Genomic DNA, 16,024 nt, shown 5'->3' on the forward strand with positions numbered 1-16,024 from the left:
ATGTGCAGTTGCCGGCTTGAGCTGTGCTGGAATAAACGAACCTTTATAAGTATTTGATGAACCTATTGAACAAGTTTTAAAACAATAGCTATCTACGTATATTTACATCCACTATTTCAATAGTATGGACCTTTCTTTAAACATATGTAATTATACATAAACATTTCAAGCTCACGATGATTTCACAGTCTTTTGAATAAAAATTTAATGTAATGCTTCAACTTCAAAACGTCATTGTACTACTGTACGAACACACACACACACACACATACACGCATGTACAAATAATGTTGAATTCACAATTTGACGGATTCACGTGTTCAACAACGATTCTATACTGAAAGGATTATGCTTTCGATTTCCGCTATTTTTTCCGACCTCACTGGACGCCATCGCAGCACCGGCCGTTAAGTCCAAAGACACGGCCCTCTGCAGGTCAAAGTCGAACCTGGCCGAGGCCGCAGCCACCGCGAAGGAGTTGTTGAATAAGGTCTTGGCGTTGGGGAGCATTTTCCCCGGTGAGGGACTGAAGTTTCTAGTGCTCTGGACGTCCGAAGTGGAGCTGTCAGAGTTGTGGCTCGAGTTTAGGTTGTCGGCTCTGAGCCGGTTCCTGATCGAGAAGTCCTCAGGTCCTGAATCGTCGTCCGAGTCTCCTCCGACCACGTCTATCATGCACTCTTCGCTGTCGTTCTCGGGATCCGAGTCCGAGAGGATTCCAGCGTTCCGGTGCTGTGCTAGATATTCTTGCCTCAGAGCCTCCAGGTCCACGGCAATGCCCTTGGCCCTTAGCTTTCGCGCTTGACGGTCCAGGGCTTTTGCTAGTTTCTTCCTCCGACGCGCTCTGTTGAAATAAATGAAGATTAGTTAAAATTATTAGTGTGAAATCTAAATCTAAAAAATATAGTTTCACTAACAAGCATCGAGTGTTTTTGTTAGAAATATTATTAAAACCGTGATATGGGTAATTTATTGTTGAAAAATAACTACCTCTCTCTAGCTTTAAGTTCATTAGGAGGTATTGGTTCTCCAGAACAGGTCTGAGGATGAGCATTGTGTGCCGGCCGTCCTGGTCCTTTTTTCGTGTGCTCCTTCTTCCTCCATTTTGCACGTCGATTTTGAAACCATACCTATTACAATACAAAAAAATACACATTATTATATTATTATTAAAAATTTAAAACGTAACTAATAATAATAATAAAAAAGCATATGTATATATTATACTAGTTGTATGTATAACTATTTTGACCCGGGAAAATTACTATGCAAATGTGAGAAAAATCTAATAATGAGACCGTTATATATGTATACGTATAAACTGAAAGATATGCATTATGTCCACCTTCAAATAATCAAATTTTAAAATTTCGCCACTATTATTTTTTTACTCTTATTTAAATTCACCCCTCACGCCCGTATACGTGTATGACGTTAGGGCTGGTTTTTCTGGTACTTCCGTTCCCCCCCCCCCATCGTTTCGATCACGTCTCGATCTTATTACGCATACATTCCGCGTAACGGAGTCGCTTAAATCTTTCCTTTAAAAAAGTAAAAAAAGAACCAAAGGAGGCGAAAGAAGTGAAGTCATGCGGTTTGAGCAAATCTGGCCCGCTCGTCCCCCTTTCTCCTTAGGCAATAAAATAAAATGTCCCGGTAAACCGACTGAATTTTTTTCACGTTTCACACCCCTGCTTTTGCGTCGAATCCCAAAAAGGGATGTACACTGAGTTTTGTTGAAATATTATTGTAAAATATGCGAATGGATAATGATCTTTCACCTTCAAGTATTCAATTAAATAAAAATTGCAAAAGTGCTGTTTTTTTTATTAATATTAATACTTATGAATAATTAGACTGTAAAACTACAACGCCAAGTATGTAATCGTGTGAAAACTTAAATAGAAAATTTGAAGAAAACTTTAAGCTCTTTATACAATATATACATATCTATGTACATATGTACATACTTACTAAACAGAAATCTTGATTTAATAAGTTTTTCTTAATTTTAAAGGTTGCATATACTCCTATGATATATTATACGGAGTAGTTTTTAAATATTATTGATTTGGTTTGTGCTATTATAACCAAGTTTGTAGACTCAAATCTATCGATCGCCTGGTATCGGCTAATTTAAATCCACGTTAAATAAACGGCAAGTCATTCGATAGATATTATACGATTATTTCGAACAGAATAGGGGTGTCGCTACACCCCTGCTCTGTCGGAAAGATGTATATAGGTAGATATGGGGTAGACAGATAAAAATAGATAATACGAGGGTGTTAGTCCTCCGCAAATCTGTTGGGGTGTGTTCAGCCCGCTTTTCCTTTAACGGGGAAAAATTCCGAGGGGTTCGAAACCGATTCTGATTGGATGATACACCGCCGTAGAGGGTGGGAAAACAGGGAGAAAAGTGGGTGGGGTAGTGAAAATCTCCATCCATGTGGAAATATCTCCACAGAGTAAATGTTATCCATTCGGTGGGAGATGATTCAATGCATTGATTTGTAGGGAGTTAAAAGTACCCTCGATCTAATACAGTATACATAGTAGTGTTTATACCTATGTTTTTGTTTTATTTTATTTATTTTATCGTGAAATTCATTTTTATTTATTCTTCTTTATATGATTTGCTTAAAAATCATTATATGATTTTTAAGCGATGTACTTTTTAGTGGTGTAAAATGGGTACATGATCACATTTAATATTATTATAAACAATCAAAAAAATCATATATAATAATAGAAAAAATAATAAACTTTAATCGTTTTATAAAATAAAAAAGGCTTGGATACATTAGTTTTTGTTTTATTTTAATCAATTGTGATTAAACTAGATTTTTTTTATACACAAATACATATAGATACACATTTTAAAAATAAAGTATAGTGTTTTTTGATTAATATATTTCAAAAAACACATATTTCTTTTTAGCCACCCTATAGTCCGTAAGTTCGGCAAAATTATCTTTTATCCCATCTGACCTCTTCGAATATCGTGGCGAGGGAAATCGACAGATTTTCCATTGGAGTTCGTCGACACTCGATTTTTCCGCAAGAATTCACTTTGATTCACTAATACTAGAATATAAAACTGTGGTGTGAATTATATATCAGATTTAAAATCAATCCATTATCACCACATTTGTATATGAACTTTGCAGTGTATTTAATCACTTAATGAAATGCAGATTTTTAAAATTCATTTTGTATAATATTAGAAAATTTTCGTCATTCAAAAACGATCGCTATATGTACATTATATTAGATAGTCATACAGAACAATAATACAAAAATAATATATCTAACAATGTATATTTTGTATCTAAGGGAGAATACCAGACGTTGCAAAAGATTAACACGTCATGTTTTCGGCGTCGGCATTCGCATGCAAAATGGCCTCTGAGGCTTTCATGGAAATATCCTAGTGGAAAAATATATAAGAAAAGGGAAACAAGATGACCTCATCCCTTAGGGCTAACCAGTCCCCCGGGTTTTAGGCTTTGATGCTTGAGGGGAAAACCAGACGGACATATGTCGAAAATTGTTGCGCCAAACTCTTTCTCTCCTTATAAGCGATAACATTTGTTTAGTGGAAAAGCCCCTAAACTTACTGGCAGATCGTGCAAGATATGAAATAAATAAATATATATCAATGCTAAACTTTTCACCCGTTTATTTGTGCAAAATTATTACTTCCGGTTATATTATTTCTCATAAGAATATTAATAAAGTAAAATATTAATGTTAAAATTTTCCAAACGAAATAAATAATTTGAATGATTTTTTTACGCCGAAATAAGGAAAATAGGGTGATGATCATATTTTTGAAAAGCGGTGAAAAACAAACGGCGCGTTATTGGGTAATCAAACAACCAATAAAGGTCAATTTCCGCTGAGACCGCATCTCCCCTGCCACCCCTCGTATTTTCTTGGTTTTATCGTTCGGTGTCTTTGAATGTTTTTGTGTCCCCTGTCGATAAAAACCAAAGGCGGCTCGATGCGATAATAAATAGTGTAATTAATTTAAGTTAGTTTTAAATAGAAACGTTATCTAATTATTATAATGTAATCAATTGGGTATATCGAAATGAAAAATTATTATTTTCATTTTTAATTGATCGCGTCAAATTAGCATGGCAGATACCGGTATCTACGATAATTTTCAACAGTAAATTTTATTTTTTAATAAAGTCTTTGTCCAATTTATGGATATCATTTCATTTCAATTTAACGTGGTACTAAAAATGTTGTCTTTATTTATATTTTCTATATACAATTTCTAAACATTAACATTAATTTTAACATATTATTAAATTCACGGTGGGTTCATTTAATTAAATACATTATTGTATTTACGTGCTTTAAGTGTTTTAATAACCAAAATATATGGGAATCTCTGTTACCGACGAATAAATTAAATATAAAGCGCATTAAATATTTAACATATTTAAAATTAATCGCCTCATAAAAATGTATGCAGTTAGTACAAAAGACAAAACACTTTTTTATCAAAAATTTTCAAGGCTTTTTTTTAACCCACAATTATAGCCGCATTGAAATTATTTTAATAATAATTGCATTCCACTTACGTATAGTATGTATAGTAATAATTGCCTTTTGCTACATTTTATACCGTTATCACAAAAACCGTGGAAATAGTAATGATAAAATGATTTATATACGAATTCTTTGTCACATTTATGATTAATTCTCACATACGGTGAATCGTCGCACAAAATACAACCATTTTAATCTTTTTAACATAGCGGTAAAATACTGTGAGAAATTGTAACATATTTTGGAATCAAGTCGCGGAAATAATAATCTTAAGATTCCAAAAACTATTGAGATCTCATACATAACTAATGTTTTAATTAAGAAAGTATCTAACAATATTAATCCGAAATAAAAATTTCAAATCCAGTCACTCTGCAATTACTATTAGACATTTCGACCTTTTAGAAACGAGTCGATTTAAACGCGATGCTGTTAAAAACCAAATAAAAATAAAAACGTGCAAATAAATACGAACAAAAAGCTTCGCGTGTTTCACACAATATCGCCGATTCAATTATCGCAAATTGGATATTTCAATAAATATAAAACACAATCGTGTGTATGTATGTGGAATCACGTGCCGCCACTGAATTATGCATATTCTTTCGCGCGCATGCGTCCCTAAAGTGGAAGAGGGAAGCTAATATGTTTCAGCTCGTGTGCGAGCGAGACAAAGTTACACATGTATGCATGTTCATGTAATAATATTACGCTGGCTGAGTTTGCTGAAAATTAAAGTAAATACGATACTGAAACACACATATAACGCTTTATTGGAAAACGAAGTGATATGTACATATGTATGTACCTCTAACTTCCGAGGTATCTCAAACCTCTCCAAACATATATGTACGTAAATACAGTTACATATGTTTGATTCAATTGTATACGCCTTCTATGGTGTGTGTAAATAAATGTATATACAGTGAGCCCATTTAGAACATTATTTAACATTAATTATTATTTTACATGTAAATCGGGTAATTTAGTTTAAGTCACAATCTTGATGAGTCAATATCGAAAAGTTTAAACTACATATTTTGCTATAAAATTTTTCAAGCTTACGTTAATATTTTAGAAACAAATGATTCAATTCGTAAAATAGTTTTACTTGTGTAAGTGGAAAGTTGAAAATTTAATTTTCAATATTTCAGATAAGATCAAATATTTTGTCGTGTATATCTGTTCGAAATTTAATGACTGTGTCAATTAAATATATCTATAATAATCTTATATCAGTATAAGATTCGTGTTAAAGAAATGAAATTGTATGAATGCTAGGTGCTTACGTTGGTTTTTATTTATAATTTAGATAAAAAAATGTTTATTTAATATTTCATTAGAGGGATAGACTTTCACAATTGTTACACTAGGGGTAGTTGTTCGATCAAATTATGTATGTATATTTGAAAGAAAATTAAAAAAAAATCCCCTTCCCATTTTTTCTTAATTTTTGAAGAGCTACTTTACAAAACTACAATCATAGAATAATTCCAAGTGTCAAATAATATATTTAACTCAATACAAAACCTCGTTAAAAATGAACGTTACAAATCGAATGCGTTTATCGTAATTGAGAAATTAAATTGCAAAATTGCAGTCATTTCCTGCGCGTATCTTTTGCGATCTTACTTGGAAGGCCGTTTTTACTTAACATTTATTTTTTCGTATTCGGATGAAGTTGTATCTTAGCCACACCTTTTTTTATATTAAAAAGATTTATTTCATCATCGCGGATGCTCCGGGTCGTTAAGGTGACACGAGAGGCGTTTTGGGGCGTGGTGCATGCGAAGGCTCACACTATTTTCCATACAGTGCACTCATTCGAATGCACATTTGCATCGAAAGGCGGACAACCGCGTGTTCGTATACCAACAATGGCAAATAAACAATGCACTCTGAAAGGCAGTGTTAAAAAATAAAAATAAAACTGCTTGAACTTGAATCTGCATTCGGTACTATAATATGTTAATTCGCATTCATCACGCCATTGTGTCGTCGCATTTCGGCAGTTAAATTAAAATATTAAATACGCCCATTGGGAGACTGGGAAAGAATAAAAAGAAAGAGTCGTAATACCTTTCATAATTTTATACGACCCTTTCTTGCTCTAATTTGACTTAATAAGCACACATTTATTTCACTAACAAAAGCCTTTCTTAATCGGGATGAGTTAGAGATTTTGGGATAGACGGTTTATTTATATAATATATGTATATTGCAAAATAACTATGTACTAGGTAAGTGACTCAAGTCTTCTATTAAATTTTTTTAAATTAAAAAATACTTTCTTCTATAAAAATAAGCTTATTAGAAGACTGGTTATTAAAATGGTAACATTAAAAAAATAGCATTTATGTACATATCAAATTAATTGCTCTTTTTTTCTTTATGTTTCTAATACTTCAAGTGATAAAATTATTCATCAGAAAGTAAAAAAGACCAGCTCAAGAATAAAGTAATCACAGTTAGTGGCACTTTTCCGTGAAACCTTATTAGTTACACGCGCTAAAAAAGAAATAATTGCCTCTATTTGTTCTTCTTGCGTTTGGATCTTTTTTTTCTCTTTCATCGTAGACTAACTAACTACGGATACGAGCATCCATTCTAATATTGAATATATTACGAAAGGCGTTAATGAACGCCTCGACCAATCTCCTCACAGCGGTACGTAATTGTGTGAGTGATGATCGGGAGAAAAAACGAAAAGGGGAGAGAGATGGCGATAAAAAGCCCAAAAAAAAAATAAAAATAAAAGGTAGAGAATAGCCTCTCGGACTGTACCTACATATCTACCTAGTACGACGGACGCGTGAAATTCAAATTAAAAATTAATTAAAACAAAATGGGAGTGAGCCGACTGTACGCGCGCACCTTGCCACGTTGATTAAGTCATTAGTTGCGAGTCGACCGAGAGAAAAAGAGACAAACTCATACGAATCGAGCGGAGTTAGAACGAGACGGAGATAGGTTTCGTGCCCGGCGGCCGCATAAAAGACGAACCGTCGAATTGATGTTGCCAGACAGTGCTAAAATTATAATTTCAAGATATAATTTAATAAAATTTCGAGTGAACGCTCCTCTAGAAATAATAAATAGCATCCCCCCTCCCTCCCCTCCGCACATAATTCAAATTGGGCCAATTATTGCGTTAGAAAGGTGGGTAAGAAGTTAGGTTCGTGCAAGTCGGCCGATCCACCAATCAAATTCATGATAAATATGATATTATTATGTGCTAGAACTAGATATTGTTATTACATTTTGTATAAACTGTTAGTTCGTTTTCGGCGTGTACTATTCTGTAGAAGATGGTATCCGTTGTTATTATTATGGTTATTGTGTCGTAAAGTGGAGTTTAACAAATTTGAATAATACCGTTCGTATTGCGACACGAATTTCTTGTTGAATGTTTCGTGATGAATTCGATGCTTTAAATTGACTGGTATTTTCAGTTTTTGTATTTTATACAATTTAGTTATAGTTCAAGTCTTTATAATATAATATGTATAACTTCCTCCAAGATTCGAAATAATTTCAGTATAAGAATTTGAATATTAGAAAATCATTTTCTAATATCCGAAATTTCCCATTATTTGAAATTCTTTGAGCATAAATTTTTCTGTTTTTCAGATGTTTTCTCTACAATTACTAAGATTCTCAATTTTATATTTTCTGTTGAATTCCCCTAAAATAAGATGATTAAATTTTAGTTCATTAATAATTAAAAAGCATACTTAAGTAGTAAAGTATAGTATGTAGGTACATATATAGGTACTGATTTATCTTAAAATCATTATTTATAAATAACTATAGACAAATTTTCCGGTTAATATTAAATATTTCATGAATGTCCACGAGTATTGCACTTGGTTTTCCATAGGTTTTATTATTATTTTTGTATTGGTTTTCTTGTTTTTATTTTTATTTATTATTAGTTTTCTGGCTGTGGGAAATTTGTGTGAGCAATACGTATGTAAACAATACTCGTGTGAGCAATCCTCTTGAGAAAAAATCATAGAATCATGTGTCTCGTATGATGAGGAAGTTTTTTGTATTCAATAAATGTGTATAATTGAAGAGGCCGTATTTGTTTGGTCAGTAATTTCGTTTGATTTCGTCAGTAAGTTATATTATCGGTCACTGACTGCTTGCCTATTGGCTGTTTGTCAAAAAATACTAAAAGCAATAAGCAATTTACCGACCGTTGATTTTTTTTTACATAGTACATCACTGTCACCAAATTTTCGTTAAAGTATTAATATATTGAAAAAAAACTGACCATTTAAACTGTTGCTTAATTAAATTAGTAAAGAAACAAGTAAGTGTCATATGATGGTGAAAAACATTCAACACAGTCTGTTTCACGGCAGAAATAAAAATTCCAATTAATTCCAAAAAAATCAACCAGATCACAGCAGCACTATTCAAATTCTCACCGTTACAAATCTACATATGTATATAAGTAGGATGATTTAGACCGTTACATTTGACGGGGCGATACGGTCGAACGTGAATAAGTGCCGGGTCTCAGGATGTCGTAACAGTTTCACGCCGCGCCGATGATGTGCACAAACGCTCATATTATATTTATTTATCGTCAACACTTTAATGTCCGCGTGAATAATTTTTCTCGGAGGAGCCTTATTACGTCAAAGGGGAGCTCTTCCGCGAGCGGCAATTACCGGCTTACAGCTCCTCAAAGCCGGGACAATGTTGTGCGAAATTTTCGACGAAAATTTTCCGCTCGTAAACGATTCCCGAAACTGCCCGTAATGTGTTCATTAAAAATATTCACTTCAGACTAGTACGTGCGCTCGTTTGTATGAAGTATTCATGCCAATAGTTTCAATATGTAATATTATATGTATTGTTTTGAAAATGAAAATATGTACATAAGTACATATTTCACGTTTTGAATGAATGGATTTTTAAAACCCTTCCAGTTTTCTATGTACATATATTACCTACATATGTATAATTACGATGAACAAACGTCCTCTATTTCAACACACGGTCTTTTATATTTACTTATTTTATAAAATTGCCCTCTTGTACTTTATTTTGTGAAGTAAGTTGAGTTTCGTGTATGGCGGCAAAATGATAACCCTGGCCAAAATATGTACATACATATGTTCATAGGTTGGTAGAAATTTTTAAATATTTTTAAGTTGAACACGTTCTTTTCCAAAACATTTTTAAATCGTTGAATTTTTCCAATGTGTCCTTGGATCTATTTTCATTGGATAACAATATCAGTGAACACACCATATTAAAAATAAACACATTTACTGTAAAAATAAACACATTTACTAAAATAAACTTTATACAATTTTATAAATTTTTGAAACGCAAACCTGAGGCATTAAAAAAATATCAAATGTAATGACATTTTAATTTAAATAATGTGTAATAAATAAAATTATTTAAAATTCTATATGCAGTATGGTAATACTTTATAATAAACATTTTTTCACCTATGATATTAAACTTGTACATACGTATATAATTTTTGAAATCATATTCAAATAGTGGTGACATATGTAGTTGGTAGAATGGTTTTGTCAATTTGATAAGAACACGTTTCAACAATGAAATCAGATAAATTGACAAACTCTGATAGAAAAACGATCGACTCGGAGCACAAATATCCAAGTCTCGCCAGCAGCACTACAGAAATACTTGCGAATAAATTATTTTCAATCGAGGTCAACCTAGGGCTTGAACCCGGGAAACTCTCAGTGGTTAGCATTGACGCAACCACCTGGATTTTTAACTTTGGTAAAACAAATAAATAAAAAAAATCGCAACCAGGTTTTTTACGTTGTGAAACAACATTTTTCATTCTAAAATTGGGACATCTTGAAAATATATGAATACTTTTAAAATTGAGGTTAATTTAAATGATAATTCCAACATAGATTTGTTTATAGGCCAATATTATAAATAAATATCAATTGTATCACATATGTAAATATAATTTAAAAAAAAACACCCATTAATACAAGATTCAGTCTTGAATAAAATATGATCTTATTAACCCCCCAACTTAACCTAATCCACTTATAATCGAAGTTACGAATGCGCATCATCAACGCATAACTCGTTCGATGTGAAATCTACGGACTTTCGACTTTCTTCGATTGAGACCACTCGATTGGATTAATTGACTTTTATTTACAATCTGCCATTCCACCTGTTCGCTGTTTGACGCATTTGAAATACGGTAGTTAAAATTTTTAGCCCGAATTGATTGCCATACCTGTCAAAAATATCGGTGCTGAGTAATGATACGCCGAATATATAGTCGGTATATTAATAATGAACTCGATACTATCTCGATACGCTATTTACATATTATCTCGATTCAATATGTATGTATGTATATGTACATACATATATTGTTTATAACGAACAAAAAATATCTGTAGCGTATTTATATACCAGAGGCGTCGCTGTATCCAATCTATCTCTACTAGATTCAATCTAGTATTTTTCCAAAGAGGTTTCGCTCATTGAAAACTCAAAGGCGTTGTTGTTATTATTTCATTTTTTTTGTTGCGGTATTACCCGAGTCTCGGTACGTCCCTGTATTTTTTGCGTCGCAAGAATTTTAATGTTTATAAATTGCATCGTTTAGCATTTCATATATCATATTGTTTAGTAGTACATTTGACGGCTATGCGAGTGTAATAAAATTGTCCGATGTATGTATTTACATACATATAAATTGAATATTTAACTTTTTGCCGAGTGTGATACTCTGTGTATATTTTAATAAAAAATAATCTACATAATCAATACTTTTTCTGTTTTATGAATAAGAATTGACATTTCCCGTTCTAAATAATATATATCAAAGTAGACATATACATATCATACATCAGAACCGTTGTAAGAAATATTGATGAATTTTTATCAATTATCAATGAAACATATTAAATATAATAAGATTGTCAAGTGGCAATTTTTTTTGAATATTTTCATTTTATTCGCAAATTTTTGCAATGCTACTAATACTATATTTTTGTATCTATATGTATGTACATACATACATAGTTTTATAATTAAAAAGTGTAAATATTTAATTAATATTATAGTGTAATTTCCGGATTTAAATTATCCTTTTTTCATCATTCATAATTTCAATATATTCTTTTTAAATATAAAAAAAATCACTACATATGTGTATATATATATAAAATTTTCTCTATATACATATATAGAGAAAATTTTAGCTGATTGCCAATTTTGCATTAAACTGATAATAACTATCCGAACAATCTTCAACTGTCATTTCCGGCTTAGCAATTAACATACATATCGATAATTTTCATACACGATTTATATATGTACATACGTATCGTACACTTACTAGAATGACGGAAATTGATATAAAATTCAAATTCAAAATGTGACTTCCGTTTTGTAATACAATAGTTTTGATATTGCATAAATAAGTATTAAATTATCAAATTTACTAACACTGACCGAACTCACATTAGCCAGAAAGTGAACATTATAATCACATAAATGTCTCGATGAGAAAAAATAAAATAAAATTACATCCTATTACATAAAATCCTAACCCGCCATCACTGCTATGAGAAAAGTGCCAATTTTTACAACCGTGTGCGAGTGTTCGACATTTTTATTAATGTAATTTTCTTAATAAAGGCCCTGCCGCTTTTCGAACCATTTTATTTTATATTTTATTTCATTTTTTCAATACTTTTTAAACGCAACGCTCGCTCGTCGCACTATATCATTACCTACGCGCTTTTATTTATACCATGTGTAATTTTTGTCCGATTTTTATTTTCAGGGACTTCCACCCTCTCTCCTCCCCACCCAATATTCGAATGACGACTTAATCTGTATACAGGCGTCACGATTATTTTATTTTATTTTTATTTTTTGGTCGGTAAGCCACGCGAAGTAGGTATATAACCAACACAAAGGCAAAGAAACGTAACGCGCCCGTTAGATTTATGCCGATTCTCTAATGGCGTTTAATAACACGGCTCGGGGGCGTTTAACACCCCCGACACCCGCTATACGTACACGGTAACACCACTGGGACCCAATAATAATCTATTTAATACTAATAATATTATTAAGTCGCTCGCCGTTGCCGTAAATATGCGGCTTAATCGAGAGAGCGCAGCGGAAAGTGGGTGAATTGTTTAATGGAAATTTACATTAAATCGGTTCTTAAAGGGTCAATGTGAAAGTGACTGGTCAAATAAATCAAGCTTACAAATCCTATGATTTAAATATTTTACATTATCTGGAGCCGATTTTTTTTAAGAGAAACTTCAATTAATCTAATGTAAAAATGATTATTTTTATTATAATTTAATTAAATGCTTTTAATTTTCTAAACTGGTCCATTTAAATTTGAGAAGTTTATTTACATGAATTTCTCTCAATTGAAGTCAAATACATTTGTTTTTACTAAAATTTATACATCATCATTTAATGTAATTTGTCATCCACGGCTGAATGACGGCTTCTCCAACGTGCCACCATTCTTCTCTGTTTCGGACAACTCTCGTCCATCTCATCGGAAATTTTTTTCTAATTTCATCTACCCATGTCTTATGTGGCCTTCCTTGAACCCTTTAAAATTCTCTCGTATGCAATTCGAGAATTTATTTCGTCCATTTATCATCCATTCCTCTAGCTACGTGTCCTTGTCATATATACATAAATATATGGATTTCTTATCAATAATTGATTGGCTAGTATTAAATTAAGTAAATGGTCTGTAAAAAATCAATTTTAATACATTCAAATTTTTTCGGTGGAAACTTACACCAGGATATATTAATACATATAAATAATAAATTAACAATATTATTTTATTTCAATATTTCGTAAAATATTTATTCATAAATAAACAGCAGATATACGCTTATGAAATTTAAGGAAACCGTTCAAATTTCATATACATACACATGTACGTATATGTATTAAAATTTGACTCATCGATATTTTTGGCAAAAACTAAATTATTCAGTAGGTCAATTATTCGGTGCTAAAATTGTGGGATCAGTATTTAAATGGGAAAACTTTGTAAATATAACATTAAAAATATTGACCAAAGCGCAATTTAATACAGAACTTTCCAACGGGATATTATAATAATTATATTGTATAATACATAGATATCTACTTACATTAGAATATAATTAAAAAATAAAAAGTAATACCTTCCGAAAAAATATAATAATAATATTTAACGTCGCACGCTCCATTTTTACGATGCCCCAAAGTCAATATAACCATTAGTTTTCAGTGGTTTATATAGAGTTGTTAGCGTATTGATGAACCTCATTTGTTACAGTCAGTTTCGCGGCATTTCGCACACATTATATTAGCATAAAAGTATTATTTTAATCGATCAAGCAAACGGTACACACTTGCAACTTTATGCGATAAGACTGACCGTTTTTTTAATAAAGCCGTTTTTCTTTTCGATACGAAACTAAATGGGAGGCTATAGAATTTTATGGGGCACATTAACCCCTTCTCGGCCGACAGGGCGGGGTCTCTATTATTGAATATTTCACTACTTGAATATTGAGGATTTTGATTGTAAAAAGGACGTATATGAAATTTTAAAAAAATACTAGAAATTTAAAATACAAAAATGTGTACTCGATGTATGTACATATTTTTGTTAAAAACTTTTAAAACGTGATTTACATGTACATAATATAAGAACATTTTTATAATAACTGTAATGTTTCTTTGAACTGAAACTTAGATATTGTTTCCTTGTGGGAAATATTTTTTTTATATTTACCAGAAGTTTATTATTATTATAAGTCATAAATATCAATGATTAAAGGGAAGACTCACCGCTACTCGACTTTCTTTTAGGTCCAAACGCATGGCTAGGGCTTCTCTCATGAACACGTCAGGGTAGTGAGAGCTCAGAAAAGCCCTCTCCAGCTCCTCGAGTTGCCAGGAATTGAAGTTCGTCCTGGATCGTCGTCTTTTTCCCCCGTCAGCGTCGTCGCAGTCCTGGTTACCTGAAATCACATTTTATTTTTATTAAAATAAATTCAAATTTTATACTATGCATGGGTTTACTTTTATTATATTTTTATCCCGCTTCGAGATTCAAATTAGCCTGGAGTGAGATAGTTGGTGAAAATTTACGAGAGTTTTTATAGCGAGAACGCTTAAGTGAAAATTGAATGGTGCGATTTGCTCGTAGCGAGCGCGCTAGGGGTGGTTGTAAAAATATAAATCTTGTTGGAAAAATTACAATTATGAGTACAGCTAAGCTGTACCAAAATGCTGCTACTATCCGGGATTATACTTTAGATTTCTTCTAATTTGAACTAAAAATGATCCCAATCAATTATTAGAAAATGAAAACATTTCTATTAAGTATGATTCCAATGTAGAAACTTAATATTTCAAAATTTTGCTTCGAAACAAAGTATGATTTTTTTTATACATATAGGAAAAAAATGTTTTTATGACAATTTGGCATTTGATTTATAGTTCAAATCATCATTTACTAGAACAAAAATTTTATTTCAATATTTTGTTAGAAAATGTATGCGTTAAGTTTTTACAGGGCATCATATACGTAAAAATATAAATGAATATTATAAATAAAATATAAAGTTTGAACTTTGATCTACTTAAAATATTGTATAAAAAATCTAATTATTTTTTAAATATACGAATTAATAAATATTTATGCCCAATATACTAAACACTAAATTAAAAAAATATTTTTTTTAATTGAATACTAAAAACAATCACTTAAAACATCTCGATTAGCTCTTAATGTAGTGCATTATGAATTTAAATTAACTGCAACATTATAAAGATATTTACGCTCAAAGTTAACACACACACACACACATGATGTTGCGCGCAAACGGCGGCAATGTTAGTTAATTCGATTAGATTAAGCGAAATTTACAAATAACGCGCGGATTAATTAAGTTTCCGGTTCTCCATGCCCGGTTTCCTCCCCCATCCCCATTTCCCAGTCCACCGACCGGGATGGGGGAGGGCCAATAAACCGGGCGCCCGGAACTCGGATTACGGCCGCCATAAACCGGTCGGTTATAATTAAAATGGGCTTCTTCTTGCGAACCGAAAACCGTAGACGGGACCGGGGTTTGAGGGGGTTAGCTCGAATCCGTGGCAAGAATCACCCCCCAGGGGTGTGGAGGTGGGGTTTCGGGTGGGTTTGGGGTGGGGTCGGGTGTACCCCTTGTTGAATTAAAACAAACGACGCCCAACACGGCACTTTAGGGCCGGGCTTAATTCACTCACTTCATTTCGTGCCAGACTTCATACAGACAAACCGGCCGCTAAAAGATTCTCAAACCGGAGCGAACCGGTCGCCCCGACCGATGATAATAATAATAAAAATAAGTGACGGAATTCGGACCATTCGGTTTCATTCAATTTTCGCTGTTTGGATTCG

At 32.3% G+C, this 16,024-nt stretch overlaps 1 protein-coding gene across 1 annotated transcript in view; it reads right to left on the reverse strand.

The window, feature by feature from the left end:
* Positions 1-312: 312 nt before the first annotated feature.
* OdsH (Ods-site homeobox) overlaps positions 313-16,024 on the reverse strand; it is a 145,556-nt gene continuing 129,844 nt past the window's right edge. The window contains exons 2-4 of the mRNA XM_077444955.1: positions 14,428-14,600; positions 988-1,127; positions 313-841 (exon numbers count right to left, since the gene is read on the reverse strand). Of these exons, the coding sequence (XP_077301081.1) occupies positions 313-841; positions 988-1,127; positions 14,428-14,600 (842 nt within the window). The remainder of the gene's footprint in view (positions 842-987; positions 1,128-14,427; positions 14,601-16,024) is intronic.

This window comes from Arctopsyche grandis, chromosome 13 (assembly GCF_051622035.1).
Source record: "Arctopsyche grandis isolate Sample6627 chromosome 13, ASM5162203v2, whole genome shotgun sequence".
NCBI lineage: Eukaryota > Metazoa > Arthropoda > Insecta > Trichoptera > Hydropsychidae > Arctopsyche > Arctopsyche grandis.